General features: G+C 57.5%; 1 protein-coding gene across 3 annotated transcripts; it reads right to left on the bottom strand.

Moving 5' to 3' along the window:
- Positions 1 to 116: 116 nt before the first annotated feature.
- On the bottom strand, positions 117 to 15971 carry znf687b (zinc finger protein 687b). Of its 3 annotated transcripts, none has more exons than XM_088620688.1 (10): positions 15709 to 15971; positions 10126 to 13164; positions 9310 to 9572; positions 8972 to 9156; positions 7983 to 8159; positions 6749 to 6911; positions 6199 to 6546; positions 5682 to 5794; positions 5033 to 5153; positions 117 to 4610 (listed from the first exon to the last, which is right to left on the bottom strand). In XM_088620688.1, exons 2-10 carry the CDS (start codon positions 13142 to 13144, stop codon positions 3918 to 3920), a joined length of 5082 nt encoding a protein of 1693 aa, XP_088476814.1. In that variant the 5' UTR covers positions 13145 to 13164; positions 15709 to 15971; the 3' UTR covers positions 117 to 3917. The 3 variants fall into 3 exon arrangements, with proteins under 3 accessions (XP_088476814.1, XP_088476813.1, XP_088476812.1); XM_088620687.1 differs by having other exon boundaries at positions 9310 to 9623; positions 15713 to 15971; XM_088620686.1 differs by having other exon boundaries at positions 9310 to 9623; positions 15709 to 15970.
- Positions 15972 to 16570: the final 599 nt, after the last annotated feature.

The following is a 16570-nucleotide window of genomic DNA, read 5'->3' as shown; positions in this document are numbered from 1 at the left end:
CTGAGTTCCCTGGATCCAGGGAGCCCTCCCTCTGTCCCCCCCCCCCCCCCACCACAAACAGTGCAGGCCACGATCACACAGAACCACCCCCTGCAGCACAAAAACCACCACGTGTGTTTTTTTTAAACGTTTATCGTTTTTATTATTTACATCTTTGTGTAAAAGACTGACAGGGTTAGTGCGCACACCAGGAAAAAAAAAACAACGAAAACATACCAAGAGAGGAAAAGTGGAAGAGAGCGACAAGGGACAGGAAGTGACCTGCTGGGACAGAGAGATCGGGGAGGACAGACGTCACACTACAGGGCACAGAATGGGAGATCCAGTCCCGGAGACGTGAGACCACTGCTGGCCACACAGCAGCTCGGGACTAGCTCTGACAGGGAAGGTTAAGTGACAAAGGTTTTAATGAGCGCAAGAGTGAAGCCTGTTCCAGCAGCACAATCCTGACGGCCAATTAGCGTTCTCAAAGTGTAGTGGGGATGAAGCCGTCTGGAGAGCTGGGAATTAATGCTCGGAGTCAAGGGGCCCACTGAACTGGGGGGGGTTCTGCACACAAAGGGTTGGCACCCAGGGACTAAAGGGGGTAAACAGGTCCAATTAAGGCCTAAAGAGAAGTTTCTCACTTCACTGGTCTCAACCTGTAAGCAATGTTAAAAGGGCCAGGTCACACTGTAACCCTACAGTCCAGAGATCACCGGTCCAGTCTGGGTCACACTGTAACCCTACAGTCCAGAGATCACTGGTCCAGTCTGGGCCACACTGTAACCCTACAGTCCAGAGATCACTGGTCCAGTCTGGGCCACACTGTAACCCTACAGTCCAGAGATCACTGGTCCAGTCTGGGTCACACTGTAACCCTACAGTCCAGAGATCACTGGTCCAGTCTGGGTCACACTGTAACCCTACAGCCCAGAGTCCTCCCTGTTCTGTGCCTTGTGTTTGGGGATCCGGAACTACTGAACTATCCGGGACCTTTCTATTCCAGACGATTTCCCACTAGTCTGCTGGGATACCGCCGGCAAGCACCCCTGGCAGCAGAAAAGATGCTTTGCTAGTCAAAAGAAAATAAACGTTCTAAGCCGCTGGTCTACAATTATTATTTTGTTTTTAATTAGGAAAAGAAAACCTAGAGTCACGAAAGCGGTTAACTGGTTATTCTCGAGCAGTTATAAAACAAAAGGGACCCCAGTGATAACTGGGGGACTTGTGTCTTGATCTCCCCAAAATTAAGGGGAGAAACTCGGGGGACCCGTGACATTAAAACGCTCCGCCACCCTTTCGAACCCATGTGACAGGAACCGATCCTGCCATCGCGAACACAAACCGACCCGAGACACGGCTTCGTTTATGCTTTTTTAAAAAAAAAAAACTGCCGCCTGGCTGGTGGCGACTGCCGAGTGGAGGAGGGGTCGGGGGTCACAGCCGGGAGGTTGAGGGTTCGAGTCCCCGAGGTGTCAGCCCCTGAGCGAGAGACTTCACTGGGATCGCTCCAGTAAAAGGCCCAGTGTACGAGTGGGTACAAACGCACACGGCTTTGAATAAAACAGGCCGTCCGATGACACAAGGCCGGCAAGTGGCGGGGATTCGTGGGACAGGGGAAGAAATGAAGAGCCCGCACGCGCCCCGTCCCTCCCTGCGCCTCTCCCCCCTCCTCGACGGCTCAACGAGCAGCAGACGCAGCATGGACACAGGAAGTCTCTCCACACGTGTCACAAACTGCAGGAAGTGACAGGACACACAGGGCTGCTGTCGCTCCCGGGCACCGCAATCCAGCTTTTCCTGGGATCTCAAATTCCCTCCCATCTTCCAGTTTTCTTCCCAGCTAATTCCTTAACGGAGCCCCAAAGATGACCTTTCAGTCCCCCACCCCACCCCCCTCAGATTCAATTTCAAGTAAGGCGCAGGTTGCTCTTTAACGAGAACCCTAACCGAGGAACCTGCAAGTTTCCAATTAAGCAATTAACAGGACAAAGAGTTAACTGGAAGCCCTCATCAGCTCAACGACTGGAGAAGCGGGTCACCACAGCAATCTGTCCACAGCCCTTAAGAACGGTGAGAAATGCTGTCAGTTCGAAAGCAGCAGGGCTGCCTTACAATAATGCAGTTTTCGGAAATACAGTATTCCAGGGGAGCTGGGCACCTTTCTGTCGCAGGAGACACTGGCCCTGTAAACATCTGCTTCAGGAGGGAACAGCAGCCCTGCAGTCCCCAGCGCGGCCACTCGGAACGCATGTGGACACCGCAAAATGAGCTTTTGGAAAAAAACAAATCAAAGAAACGTTTGACCAGCGTCTGAAGAGCTCTGTTCTTCCCAAGCAAACAAACAAACAAAACAAAAAAAATCTGGTACTATCTCAGGTCATAAATTATGCTCTTGTTTTTCTTTACTTCCATAATGTGTTTTTTTTCTTTTAAAAACATCAGACAAATAATAGTGACAATCGTAATAATAATAATAATAATAAAAATTACAGTTAAAAAAAAATCGCACAGTCCGTTCTGAAAGTAGAGACAGTGTTATAAAAGCCCTCGGAGGCCCGGCTCGGCTCAGCACCGACGACCTTCGGGATCAAACACACGATCCTCTTGGATAACCCCCCAGCTCTCCGGGAATCCTACGGCTGCGTGGAGCGGTAGGAGGAGCGGGTTCTCCCGGATCTGTCCGCGCTCGGGAAGAGTCCGGAAAACAGGAAGATGTTGCCTTGCCCCCCCCCCCCCAGTGCGAGGAACAGGCGAGCTAGCGGTGTCCAGGAAAAAAACCCCACAAATCCTGCGGCGAGTCTTGGCTCTTCTTCCGGGACAAATCCCGTCTTGGTGGCTTTGAATGTTGTTCCTCTGCCCGTTTCTTACAGCCCTGGGAATTAGCCCCGGCGCTTAACCCAGACGGAACAGGAACCTTGGAGCTCGGGCTGAGAGAAGGCCTCCCGAGGAGGGAAGGGTTGTAGCGCGACACCCCCAGAGAAAGTCACAGTAGTCTTCCCGGAAGGGGGGGTGCTTGCCCACCCCCAAGGACAATCGGCACATTCAACAGGAAAATAAAACGGGCACGACACTGCGGAACAATCCTGTATGCTACTGTACGCTGTATGGCTGACCATAACAACACTTACTGCGAAAGGCGCTATATAAACAACAAGGAGCGACTGAATCGGAGCGGGAACGTGATCGGAGAAAGACGTGGGAGCCGGCGCCGGTGGGAGTGTGTGGGGGTCCGTGGGTGCGCACTGGGGTCTCGCTGTACCACCGCCAACAGGCGCACGGTGACGAGCCACAACGCCAAGCGCTCTTCGGGGGGGGGGGGTTGCGCGGGGCAGCTGGTGCGGCGCAGCCGGGCTCCGGAAACCGCAGGGCTGGCAACACCCTGTGAGTGAGTGAAGAACTCCGCGCTGGGAGCACTGGTTCCCAGTGCAGCTGTTACCCAGGGCCTCGGGTCCCTGACCTGCTCTGATCCGCCCCGGAGCGGGGCTGCAGGCTCACCTCGAGGGCCCGCTTCGAGCCCGCCGGACCCGAGGGGCCGACCCGCTCCGCCGGAAGACACGCGTGCGAGCGCACCAACACGCACACGCGGGCCGTGCGCGCAAACTGGGTGGGGGGGGGGGAGAAACATACCGATGTCGACGAGGGGCTGAGGAAGAGAGAGCCGAGGAGGTGGCGAAGAGGGCGGAGAGAGAGAGAAAACGACAACGCACAGAGGAAAGACTTCAAAATACCTGAATCCTTAAAAACTGAAAAAGAAAATCTAGAGCCCCTAATTACTGGTACGAGAAAACCTTTACGGGGGCCGGCACCGCGGGGGCTCTCGGGCGCGCCTTCACTGCGCGAGTCCGCCGCTTCAAGCCTGGGCTGGCGTAGCATCATCGTCATCTTCATCGTCATCATCATCATCATCATCGCCGTGGTTCCCCTCGCCGCGGTTACGACAGCGGTTTCTCGGGCCCGGGCCCGGCGGCGCCGGTCTTCCTGGCGGCGATGAAGGCCATGCCGTGAGTCCGGAAGTGCGTGCTGAGGTCGGCCGCCCTCTCGAACCGCCGGCCGCACACGCGGCAGGCCAGCCGCTCCTCCCCGTCCTCGCCCTGCGCGGCGCCGGGGAGGAGCGTGGGGGAGCCCGGGGACGAGGCGGAGGAGGGCTGGTCGCCGGACCCGGCCCCGGAGGCCGCGGAGGCGCCGGCGGCCGAGCCGGGCCCCGAGGAGCCGGAGCCGTCGCCGGCGTCCCGGACCCGGTGCGTTATGAAGCGGTGGCGGTTGAGGGAGACGTGCGAGGTGAAGCAGGCGCCGCACTGGGAGCACTGGTGCGAGGAGGCGTCCGTGCGGTGCTGGGGCAGGTGGCGCAGGAAGTCCTCGCGGTCCGGCGTGGCGAAGCCGCACGACACGCAGCGGAAGGGCCCGCGCTCCGGGGAGGCCGGGGGGCCTCGCGGCTTCTTCACCGGGCTGCCGCCCCTGTCCCCCGCGGCCCCCCGCCCGCCTCCTTCCTCCCCTTCCTCCTCCTCCTCCCCGCCGCCGCCGTCGCCCGAGCCGAGCCCCATCTCGGCCTCCGAGGAGCTGTCGGCCGAGCCCCGCCGGGAGGACCCCACGGGAGCGCCCCGCTTCCGGGAGGCCGGCGCCCCCCCCTGGTGGAACGAGAGAAGAGAGGAGGTGAAGCTCTGCCCGCGTCCCTCAGGCTCGTCCCTCTCTCTCGATCGGAGCCCGTATTCAACCCTGTAACTGTGTGATCACCCCGTCTCCTTATTATGACTACTACACCGCTCACACCCGACCCCACTGTGTACTTCCTGTTTGAAACCTCATCATAAATAACCAACACACTTCCAGTCGAAAACCTTCCCACTTTCTATCTCAGTAACGGTGTTAACCTGTCAAAAATAAGGTCCAGTTTCACTCGGAAAGAGAGAGGGCACAGGTCTCTTACAACACACTGCAGCCCACCTGTAGCCCTAACGTAGCCAGAACCCCTCCTCACACTGCCCTGACACAGAGAGAGGACTGCTGATGGCAGACAGGTGCACAGAGAGGTGGGGAAGGCTGGGCTCACCTCAGGGTCCCCAGGCTGCCTGCCCGCACTCTGATCCCTGGTTCTGATTCCATGGCGGACCCGGATGTGTTTCTCCAGGATCAGCCGACTGCTGAATGTCCTCTTGCCTTCTGTACAGTACCTGCAAGACACATCAGCACAGTGAAGACCAGGCCGGGCAGACTGGACCAGACCGGATACACACAGAGCTCAGCACGCTGGACCAGACCAGACACACAGAGCTCAGCACACCGGACCAGACCAGACCAGACCAGACACACAGCAGAGCTCGACAACACACTGGACCAGACCAGACACACACACAGAGCTCGGCACTCTGGACCAGACCGGACACACACAGAGCTCGGCACTCTGAACCACACCGGACACACACACAGAGCTCGGCACACTGGACCAGACCGGACACACACAGAGCTCAGCACGCTGGACCAGACCAGACACACACAGAGCTCAGCACACCGGACCGGACCGGACACACACAGAGCTCGGCACTCTGGACCAGACCGGACACACACAGAGCTCAGCACACCGGACCGGACCGGACACACACAGAGCTCGGCACACTGGACCAGACCGGACACACACAGAGCTCGGCACACCAGACCAGAATGAGCTCGGCCAGCAGAGGGCTCGAGGGCAGTGCACTCACTGGCAGTGGAAGACACGCTTGATCCCTTCGTGGTTGACGCGCACGTGGCGCCGCAGGCTGGGGGCGGAGCAGAAGGATCTCTCACACAGGCGGCACGGGAACTTCTTCACAGACTGCGCACAGACACAGAGGAGAGACTCACTGTGAGCAAGTACAGCTCAGGAGGAGGGGGCATGAGGGTTACTCTCCAGCTCTGATGATGATGAAGGAGTGTTCATGTGAAGATACAGAGGAGCTGGACTGAGTGTCTGTACAGTGACTCTCCAGCTCTGATGATGATGAAGGAGTGTTCATGTGAAGATACAGAGGAGCTGGACTGAGTGTCTGTACAGTGACTCTCCAGCTCTGATGATGATGAAGGAGTGTTAGTGTGAAGATACAGAGGAGCTGGACTGAGTGTCTGTACAGTGACTCTCCAGCTCTGATGATGATGAAGGAGTGTTCATGTGAAGATTCAGAGGAGCTGGACTGTGTGTCTGTACAGTGACTCTCCAGCTCTGATGATGAGGAGTCTGACCTTGCCATGCTCCTTCCTCATGTGAGCGATGTACTCGTCCCTCTCTGTGTAGCGCGTCTGGCACTGGCGGCAGCTCCACTCTGAGGGAAGAGGCCGGCGGGGGGGTCGGCTGGCCCGGGCCTCGGGGGAGCTGGGGGGCTCCTCTTCCTCCTCGTCCTCCGCCCCCTCCCCCTCCTCCTCTTCCTCCTCCTCCCTCCCCCTCTCCGTGCCTTCCTCGCCATCCGAGCTGCTCTGACGCGGCTCTGACTTCATGGACCGGCTGGGCTTGGGGGCGGAGGCGGGGGGCGGGGCGAGGCCGGGGGAGGGAGAGGGGGGCTCCTGCTTCACCGACAGTCCACGGTGAACCGTCTGCGAGGGGGGAGAAAGACCAAGCAGCTGTAGCAGCATTCACTCACAGTCATGTGACCACAGCAACAGGCTAGCTCATGCTCCATGTTCATTTATCCTGGGACAGACAGAGAGCTTTAAAGGAGCCCAAGTCACACCGAGATCTGTTATATATAGCCCATATGAAACAGTGAATTCTGTCAGAGTGTGTTGCTTTTTGTACCTTGATGTGCTCCATCATGGAACCTTTCTGCGCATAGAGCTTGGTGCAGTCAGGACACTTGAAGACGTGCACCTTCTGCTTGGCCAGATGGGTGTCGAAATGCATGTAAAGCAAGGGCTTCTGGGTGAAGACGGTGTCACACATCACACACTTGAAGATCATCCTAGGGGAGAGAGGCATAGAGCGGGGTTAGAGAAAATAAAAGTATCTATAAACTGTTTATATATGACTTATATAAGTTGCACCTGCAATAACTTCATTGCAATTTTCAAAACAGTTACTGGTTCATGTTAACAGTCAAGAAAGGCAAGTTAAATATCTAGAGCACAGTAGGCAGGAAGGCCAGAAAGTGACTGAACACATAGAGAGAAAGAATGACAATTAAACCAGATCAATCGTAGTAGAGTAGTAGATACAGATAAAAATATAGACAAACAGCCACGTTAAAAGATACAGAGAGTGTCATTAACAGGTACAAGACAACAGAGATACACACAGGGACAGACAAACAGGTACAGATACAGAGATCAGACACAGGGACAGACAAAAAGGTACATAGACATGACCCCACAAACTCATTTCCAGGTACAGACAGAGTTCAGAGACAGGGACAGACAAAGAAAGTACACAGCACCCAGAGACGGGGACAGAAGAAGGACAGACACACAGACAGGCGAAGGACAGACACAGTGATCAAAGACATGGACAGGCAAAGGACAGACACAGAGATCAGAGACAGGGATAGGCGAAGGACAGACACAGAGATATCAGACAGGGAGAGGCGAAGGACAGACACAGTGATCAAAGACAGGGACAGGCAAAGGACAGACACAGTGATCAAAGACAGGGACAGGCAAAGGACAGACACAGAGATATCAGACAGGGAGAGGCGAAGGACAGACACAGTGATCAAAGACAGGGACAGGCAAAGGACAGACCCAGAGGACAGGGACAGGCGAAGGACAGACACAGAGATCAGGGACAGGCGAAGGACAGACACAGAGATCAGGGACAGGCGAAGGACAGACACAGAGATCAGGGACAGGCGAAGGACAGACACAGATCAGAGACAGGGACAGGCGAAGGACAGACACAGATCAGGGACAGGGACAGGCGAAGGACAGACACAGATCAGAGACAGGGACAGGCGAAGGACAGACACAGATCAGGGACAGGGACAGGCGAAGGACAGACACAGACAGACGAACAGGTACAGACGGAGGCGGCGACGTACTTGGCCTGCGTGGTGCCGAGAGCCGGGTGCTGGGTGCTGATGTGGGCGTGGGCACTGGGGGCCGATTTGAAGGCCATGGGGCAGGTGGGGCACTTGTGGAAGACCTCGCAGTGCGCCGTCTGGATGTGCGACTTTATGGAGCTCAGACCCCCGAACACCACCTGGCAGCTGGAGCACCTGGGGGGGGGCATCGATCAAACCAATCAAACACAGGTCAAAGGTCACGCCTATCAGGTCAGGTCAAGGCTATCAAGCAATTAACTAACCATCACGCAGTTGACCTTGTAACAAGTCAACCAGTTTGTTTGGCTTCTCTAACCGCACATCTTTGAAAGAACCCAGGGAAGGGCAGCTCTAGTCCCATAGCACTGATAAAAACCTAAAAATTCTCAGACAAAGGACTATACCAATTATGGAATTAAGATCAAGGAAACCAGGCCCCATGGACACATGAGCTAACCATGTGAAGTCTCCATGGCCAATAATCTTCACATGAACACTCCTCCTTCATCCTCAGAGCTGGAGAGTCACTGTACAGACACTCAGTCCAGCTCCTCTGTATCTTCACATGAACACTCCTTCATCATCATCAGAGCTGGAGAGTCACTGTACAGACACTCAGTCCAGCTCCTCTGTATCTTCACATGAACACTCCTTCATCATCATCATCATCATCAGAGCTGGAGAACATTTCCCTTTACCTCCCCGTGACCCTCCTGACTAGACTGACCTCTATATCCCACGATGCTTCCACTCTCGCTACAGTCACCCGACTGGCCCCATAACTTATTACAGCGGATTCCTCCCTCCACACCACCAGTTCTAGAGTCACTTCTTTTTTTAAGCTGAGTAGCCGGACAAAAGACACGCTGTCTTCAACAACCCGTGCAGAGGTCAACCTAAAGAAAAGTGATGATGATGATGACGGTCTTATCTGCACCGGGCCAACAAAGAAAGAACCTCCAGGCCCGAGGCCCGGAGATCCGTACTTGTATCCGATCCGCCGGGCGAAGTGGAGGCAGGCCTCCTCCAGGTGGGTCTGGAAGCTGGCGGGCCGGGCGATGCCGCCGCACTCGGGGCACACGTGGGGCGAGCGGTGCTTGTGGATGCGCTGGTGGGCGGCCGCGCTGCAGGGGTTGGGCAGCATCATCGCCGGGGAGCACACCATGCAGCTCTGCGGGCGACAGAGGGGGGGGGGGAGACGCCGCATGAGGGCTCCGGAGGCGTGTGGCGCGCGTGTGTGTGTGTGTGTGTGTGTGTGCGTGTGTGTGCGTGTGTGTGCGTGTGTGTGTGTGTGACGGGGACACGAGGGGCCAGCGGGACCTACCGTGCTGGAGGCGGCCTTCACCTCCTGGAAGTGGCCCACCAGCTCGGCCTTGCCCCCGAACTGCGCCCTGCACTCGGGGCACTTGAAGTTGTGGTACTGCAGCACCTCCCCCTTCTTGCAGGGCAGGGGCAGCACAGCCTGCGGCCCCTCGGGGACCCTGCGCCCGGGGCCTGGCTGGGGCGCGGGGGCTCCCTCCTTGGCCGGGCTGGGGGCCACGAGGGTCGTGGCCGCGACCGAGCCCCCCCCCGCCCTGCTCCCGGGAGCTGCAGAGGAGGAGGAGAGAGAAGAGGAGGAGATGGAGGGGGACAGCACACCTAGGAGGAAACACAAATACCAGTTTCTTTCTGGGCTGAAACTTCTCCATTTAGATAAAAGGGTAGGCGGGCACAGCAGATAACAGCAGACATGCAGCTAGACTGACATACAGGGCGACACCGACACTGATAGGGACAGACAGACACAGAGAGACAGAGAGACAGAGAGACAGAGAGACAGAGAGACAGAGAGACAGAGAGACAGAGAGACCAGGTGGAGGCTGCACATTGGTGGTGGTGGGGGGGATCCCCATTACCTGTAAAGCGCTTTGAGTGGAGTGTCCAGAAAAGCGCTATATAAGTGTAAGCAATTATTATTATTATTATTATTATTATTATTATTATTATTATTACTTACAGACCGTTAACAGACACAGATAAGGGTAAAAGGGGTCTAAAGAGAACCAGGCGTCTGAAGTGGATAAAGATGGACAGGCAACAGACAGGAAGGTGAAGACTGACCCTCGCAGACAGACTGGGCGAGAACACCCTCCTCCCTCACCTATGGGCACAGTGTCCTGCTGGCCAATCATCTGCTCCACGGTGACGGGCCGCATGACCAGGTGGGAGCACTGCATCACCAGGCCCCGCTCCTTGTGCTCGCGGGCGTGGAGCAGCAGGCTGCACTTGTTGAAGAAGGCCAGCCGCTTGGCGCAGTGGTTGCAGGTGACCTCGATGCGCAGGGAGCGCCGGTCGTAGTGCCGGGCCAGGCTGCGCTCCAGGGCGAAGGCGTCGCCGCACTCCAGGCAGCGGTAGCCGTTGGCGGGGAGGGGCAGGCTCCACTCCGGGGGCGGCGGGGTGGACAGGTCGGGCCGGTAGCTGGGCAGGAGGTTCTTGCTGTTGAGGATCTTGTTGAAGGCCTCTACCAAGCTGGACTGGCTGCGGGAGATGACCGCGCCGCTGCTGTTGACGATGGATGCGGGTTTGGAGGCCATGACCACCTGGGTCCCGTTGACGGTCTTCTGGGTGACCGAACGCACGGTAATCCCACCGCTGACACCAAATTTGGCTGGGGCAGAGGAGGAGGAGGAAGGGGAGGATGAGGCGATGGGGAGCGCGGTGGCTTTGGTTATTGTGATGGCGGCCGCCGCCACGCTGGCCGGCGTCCTGGTTTTCTCCGCGGAAGAGGAAGACTGGGCCGCCGCGGCCATCTTGGTCTGAGCTTTGCTGGCCGCCACCAGCATCGCAGTGCTGGCGTCCTGGAGGGTCGAGACGGGAAACACGGGGCCCTTCGCTCGCTGCTGCAGCTGCTGCTGGTTGGCCGACCTGGCCGAGAGAGCGTCCGTCGTCTTCCTGGACTTGCCGGAGGCCGCCGTCCTGCGGCCGGTCCCGGGCGGCTGCTGACCGGAGGCTTTCCTCTGCGCGGCGCCCGCCTTGGCGGGGTCCGCCCCCCTGCCGCCTGCCGCCGGAGCCACCCGGGTCACGGTGCGGGTGATGACCCCCGTCTCGGTCTTGACGGTTTTGATCCGGACCTTTAGAGGCCGGGAGGCGGCGGCCGCGGCGGCGGTGCCGGGCGGAGGGACCGACGAGGGGGCTGGCCGCGTCAGGGACCTGCCGGTGGGGCTCAGACCCTCCCCGCCCGGCGGCTCCTTCTCCCGCACGCTCTCTCCTTCTGCCTCTCCATCCTCCACTTCCATCCCCTCCTGCTCCTCTTCCTCCTCCTCCTCCTCCTCCTCCTCTTCTTCTTCACTCCCCATCGCCTTGCGGGGTTTGCTGATCCCGAGACTGCTCTTCCGCGCTCCCGTCTCCTCCGTTAGCATCTCTTCCCCCTCTGTCTCTTCTCCGTCTTCCTCCTCCCTCGTCCGGTCCCCTTCCCTCCCCGCCGCCGGACCGCCCGCAGAGGAAGAGGAGGCGTTTTCCTTCCCGGTGACGGAGGTGGAGTCGGCGTTCGCGGAAGACGCCGCCGAAGCCGTGACGCCAAAGCCGACGTCCGTCGCGCCTGCGGAGCCGGAATTCGGGATTTCTGCATCCGGGCTTTCCGGGGAGTCGCGTTCCTCTATCACGTGCTCGGTGTTTTTATCCCGGGATCCGAGGGCTTCCTCCAGGCCGGCGCGCGGGGAGAGCCAGGGGTGGCCGGCGGGTGGGGAGGAGGGGGAGGAGCCGGGAGGGGAGGGGGGCGCGTCTTTGGGGTAGCCTTCTCCCCCTCCTCCCGAAGGGCCGGGCTCGGGGGAACGGGGCGTGAGGAGGGGGCTTTTGCTTCTGGGGGATCCCGGAGGAGAGCGGGGAAGCGGGGCACGGGGAGAGGCGGCTGGAGAAGGACGGGCTGGGAGCAGGCCGGGGGAATCGGGGCTCTCCTGGATGACAAGGGGGCTCCCCAGATCCGGCTCGGTGTCGGAATCGTCGGAGTCCAAGTGCCGGAACGGGGACGCCCCTCCCTGCGCCGGACCTCTCTGGACCTGGGTCCCGTTGAAGGGCGAGGAGGAGGAGGAGGAGGAGGGAGGCGGGGGGGGCGAGAGGGAGGGGGCCAGATGGGGCGACCCGGCGCCTGCGGGGTTCGGGGGTATGTGCAAGTTAACCGCAGCGAGGTGGGCGGGGGGCGAGGAGGAGTGGGGGGCTGCGACGGGCTTGGGAGGGGGGAAGAAAGCAGAGGACATGTCCACCGCGGCGCCGGGGACGAGTTCAGACCCGGGGTGGGCAGGAAAAGGGGAAGATGAAGAAGAAGGGGGAGACACTCCAGGCGCCTTCGCCTGGTCCTCCAGTCCTTCCGAGAGACTGTCGTGCAGCTGTAACTGCTGCTGCTGCTGCAGGAGGAGCATTTTCCGGGCTTTCCCAATGGGATCAGCGGGACTCTGGGCCATCAGCGGCTTCAGCCGGTTGAAGATGTTCACGCCCTGTTTGCTGCCGACGCCCCCGGAGTTCGCGACGGCGTTCTCGGGGGTCTTGGGGGAACAGGGCGCCCACAACTCCCCGTTGGAGACCTGGGAGGAGCCGGGGGGCCTGAGGGCCGCGTCAGAAGGCCCCGAACCCGCCCCCACAGCCAGGGCCGCCGCCGCCGCCGCCGCCGCCGCCCCAAACCCATTGTGGATCAGCACCGCCGGTTCCGAAGGCGCCACCATGGCCGGGCCGGCCAGCCCCGGCAGCCGGGGGCCCAGGCGGGACCCTACGACGACCCCGCCGTCTCGGTCGGGCTCGGCCTCCATGTCCCCGAAGGCCTCGGGCCGCACGCGGTTCTTCACGATCACGCTGACCACGGAGGGGTCGGGCTGGGGCGCCGGCAGCTGGACATTCTGGGGGTGTGGCTGCTGCTGCTGCTGATGGTGGTGCTGATGGTGGTGATGTTCTGGGGGGCTTGCGGGCCGGAGAGGGGATACCCCTCCTCCACCGACCACTGCTACGCCTGTAGCCCCCCCCCCTCCTCCTCCTCCTCCTCCTCCGCCCCCCTGCTTGACAATGCTCCCATGGTTGCCGTGGTGACCCTCGGACTCATCCGGCGCGGACTGGATGGCTTCTTTGGCGTCGATGTCGGGGATGTCAAAAGCCGCCAAGAGGTCGTCAAAATCTGGGGTCTTCATGTCCCCCATTCCGGGATAGCGGACAGAAACTGCAGAGAGGAGAGGAGACAAGGACCTGTCACAGATATGTCCTCTCACACGTGCCTGCGTGTCCTGTGCAAATGTCATCGCAAGGGAGTCCAGATCACCGGCACCAGGCTCTCAAGAGGGAGCTGCAGGTGAATCAGACCGCCGTGCGCTGGGAGTGCGATGGCTAACGCGCACACCTGGGGCTGGACCGGTCAGCTGTGCGGAGGACACCTGGCCGGCCACGGCACAAAATCAGTTTCAAATTTCCCCTTTTCGACTTCATGCTGCTCTTCTCTCCCCAGACTACACAGATTCTTGAACGACCTTCAGAAAGAGCTACTTACGCCACCGGCCCTTTTAAAACCAGCAGCCCGGAAGATGTGAGTGAGGCCGAATCCACCCTGTGTCTTCTGACGCATCACACTGGGTAGAATCGGCTCCACACCCCCCCCTGTCCAGACAGCACGCGCCTGCCGCTGCCACATACCGAGAGACATCGCCGCCCTCCTGATCACGGCAAAGACCAGCTCCTTGTATACCGCTCATTTCGGAGCTGGCACCTCCCAGCACACTTGACACTGGACTGTAAACAGGCGCCGTCCTTCGGATGAGACGTAAATCTGAGGTCCTGACTCTCTGTGGTCATTAAAAATCCCAGGGCGTTTCTCGAAAAGAGTAGGGGTGTAACCCCGGCGTCCTGGCCAAATTCCCCATTGGCCCTGACCAATCATGGCCTCCTAATAATCCCCATCTATGAATTGGCTTCATTACTCTCCTTTCCTCCCTACTGAGAGCTGGTGTGTGGGGAGCGTTCTGGCTGCCATCGCATCATCCAGGTGGGGCTGCACATTGGTGGTGGTGGAGGGGAGTCCCCATTACCTGTAAAGTGCTTTGAGTGGAGTGTCCAGAAAAGCGCTATATAAGTGTAAGCAATTATTATTATTATTATTATTATTATTATTATTATTACTTGCAGAGGGAGAGATTCTTTCACAGCCCAGCAGAAACGCTACGGCCACCCACTTCCAAACCACTGCAGCCAGCTCGGGGCCACAGGGGAGCTGGGGCCTCTCCTGGGTACAAGGCAGGGTACCACCCTGGACGGGACGCTGGTCCATCACAGGGCAGACACCCTCACACTAGGACCGCTTTTACCCAGAAGCCAATGAGCCCGCCAGCGTGTCTTTGGACTGTGAGAGGGAACCGGAGCGCCCAGGGGGAAACCCACAGGAACACAGGGAGAACACGCAGACTCCACACAGACAGCAGCTCAGATCCGAATCTGAACCGAGGTCCCCTGCGCTGTGGGGCAGCGATGTTAATCACTGCGCCACCGTGCTGCACGGTATCACCACGCATTGCAAAGAAATAAAACTCCGATCCTGATCCCGGAGGGTCTGAGGATATTCAATCCAACTGTAAGGACTTCATCCAGCCCCCTGCTTGGTTTAAATTTCACATTAGGCCCAGCTTTCCGTATGCTGGAACTCTAAATCCTGCAGGTTCTCTTAGCTGCCCCTGGCAAGGAGTAGCAGGAACATCCCGACAAAAGGATCTGAAAGTACAATGTCCATTTCACTACCCATTTTAACTGCCCTGTAATTAATTTAGAATAAACTACAAGAAAACAGTCAATTATTTTACTTTAGATCTTTTCTCTGTAAATCGTTTAGTCGTTAAATAAAAAGGAATAAAATAACATTTTCACATATGCGCTCTGCTAGCGGCTTAAGCATGGATCGTGAGTTAGACTCCGCGATGAGTCGGGAGCGCAGAACTGGACCGGGACTAGTCCACTGGACAACAGTCATAAAGCTCCCCACCAAAGCGAAGGAATTATTTTTCATCCTGTTGAGAAATCAGCACAGTCGATGGTACAATATGCCTGTACTGGCATATATAGATATATATCCACTCTTGTGAAAAAGACGTGGAAAGGTTTCACGTCTTTTACGAAAAAAAACGTGGAAAATTCAGTCCCGCGGGCTGTGCAGGGAACGGACGGGGGGCGGGGGGACATTATTTCGGAACATGAGATCGATCACATTATTCGGCTGAACCCCGCAAACTCTAAAACTCGACGTCATGATCCACCACCTCCGAAGGATCAATAATATCCATCACAGACAGCCGCGCCGAGCCGCTCTCGGAAAAGGTGTTTCGAGGGCAAGCGTGAACCGCTGAGAGCACGTACTTTCCGGATGGGGCGAGTACGGGTTCCTGCGAACACAATCTTAGGGCTTGCACTTGTAAACGCACCCGGATGAAACCGTTTAATTCCGCCGGTTTCGTGCGATATTTCGGGGAGGGAGGGAGTGGAATTCATGCCGTGGCCAAAGTTTTTTTTCTCCTCCTCCTCCGCCGCCGCAGCCATCAGGGACGGATCTGAGAGGGAGTATCTGGAGGAAGAATGCGGGCGTTTTAACAGACGAAAATGAGGCTTCGACTGCACTTCGGTGGGGGAGAGGCAGTCAGTGCGGGGTTAGGAACTGCTATCTACACTTTGGGGTGCGGAAGAGCGCTGCCCGCCCGGGGTTTCGGGGTGAAATATTGTGTTTGTTTACCTGCCTGCGAAATTCCTGTGTCTCCAACCTCCCGTCGCTGCGCCTGAGTTTCCCGTCACCTGATGGGGACAGGTCCTGTCAGATTCACGCTGCCTCTTCTCCGGCACTGGAGAATCCGTATTTCGAGGCTTTGTTTACTTTTAATAAAATAAACTAAAAATGTATTAACCTCTTTCTGTCACATCACACCGCCTGTTTGTGTTTTATTACTGCTCGTGGTTTTTTTTATGTGTACATCAGGCCGACGTTAATTTTTTGCTCTTCCGAGACTCCACTCTGACGCGGACTAAAGCCCGAAGGAGAGCCCGCCCCTGGGTCGATAGAAAATGGGCGTTGATTGGCGGAATAGAAGATCCCTCATAGTATCCCCGCCTTTACTGTTAGTATGCTAACTGCGATTGGTCAACGTGTGTGTCTGTTAAAAGTGTAAGGTCAGGGTAGCTAATACGACATCAGAGGTTACCAAGAGTTTAAAAGTTAAAGGGCGAGGAAATTACGCCATTTTGGTCCTACTGGCGACCCGTGCAGTAACGTGTATCCAGAGCCAAAATGGCGGAAAGACGGCTTTTATTTCTAAAGAAATTACCTTCTGTATTTGCGAGATTGAGGTATAATTGCACTGAAGTCGCTAAGGAAAAAATACATGCTCTGTAACCATACATATACGAGTCGTTTTCTTATATTTTAATTTTAGTATTGCCCGCTTTAAAATGCGTGCCCTATTCCAGCTCGTCCGTCGGCTGACAGCGACGGTCGCTCCGCTGGGGTTGTACGAGTACGACTCCGTTTTCAAAAGCCCTTCAAAAACACTTTTCCTTGCGTTTCCTTAGGACCATAAGAAAACTTTAAAAGGAGAGGAAGC

Source organism: Lepisosteus platostomus, chromosome 26 (assembly GCF_059453375.1).
Source record: "Lepisosteus platostomus isolate fLepPlt1 chromosome 26, fLepPlt1.hap1, whole genome shotgun sequence".
Classification (NCBI taxonomy): Eukaryota; Metazoa; Chordata; class Actinopteri; order Semionotiformes; family Lepisosteidae; genus Lepisosteus; species Lepisosteus platostomus.
This window is presented reverse-complemented; position numbering and strand designations above follow the sequence as displayed.

Bases quoted from the DNA above. Each gene is read 5' to 3' on its own strand.
- znf687b (XM_088620687.1), bottom strand. From the start codon at position 13,144: ATGGGGGACATGAAGACCCCAGATTTTGACGACCTCTTGGCGGCTTTT. The intron at 9,157-9,309 runs GTAGGTCCCGCT...TGTCGCCCGCAG, and splicing joins TGAAGGCCGCCTCCAGCACG to AGCTGCATGGTGTGCTCCCC. The intron at 6,547-6,748 runs GTACAAAAAGCA...CCCCCCTCGCAG, and splicing joins CCATGATGGAGCACATCAAG to ACGGTTCACCGTGGACTGTC.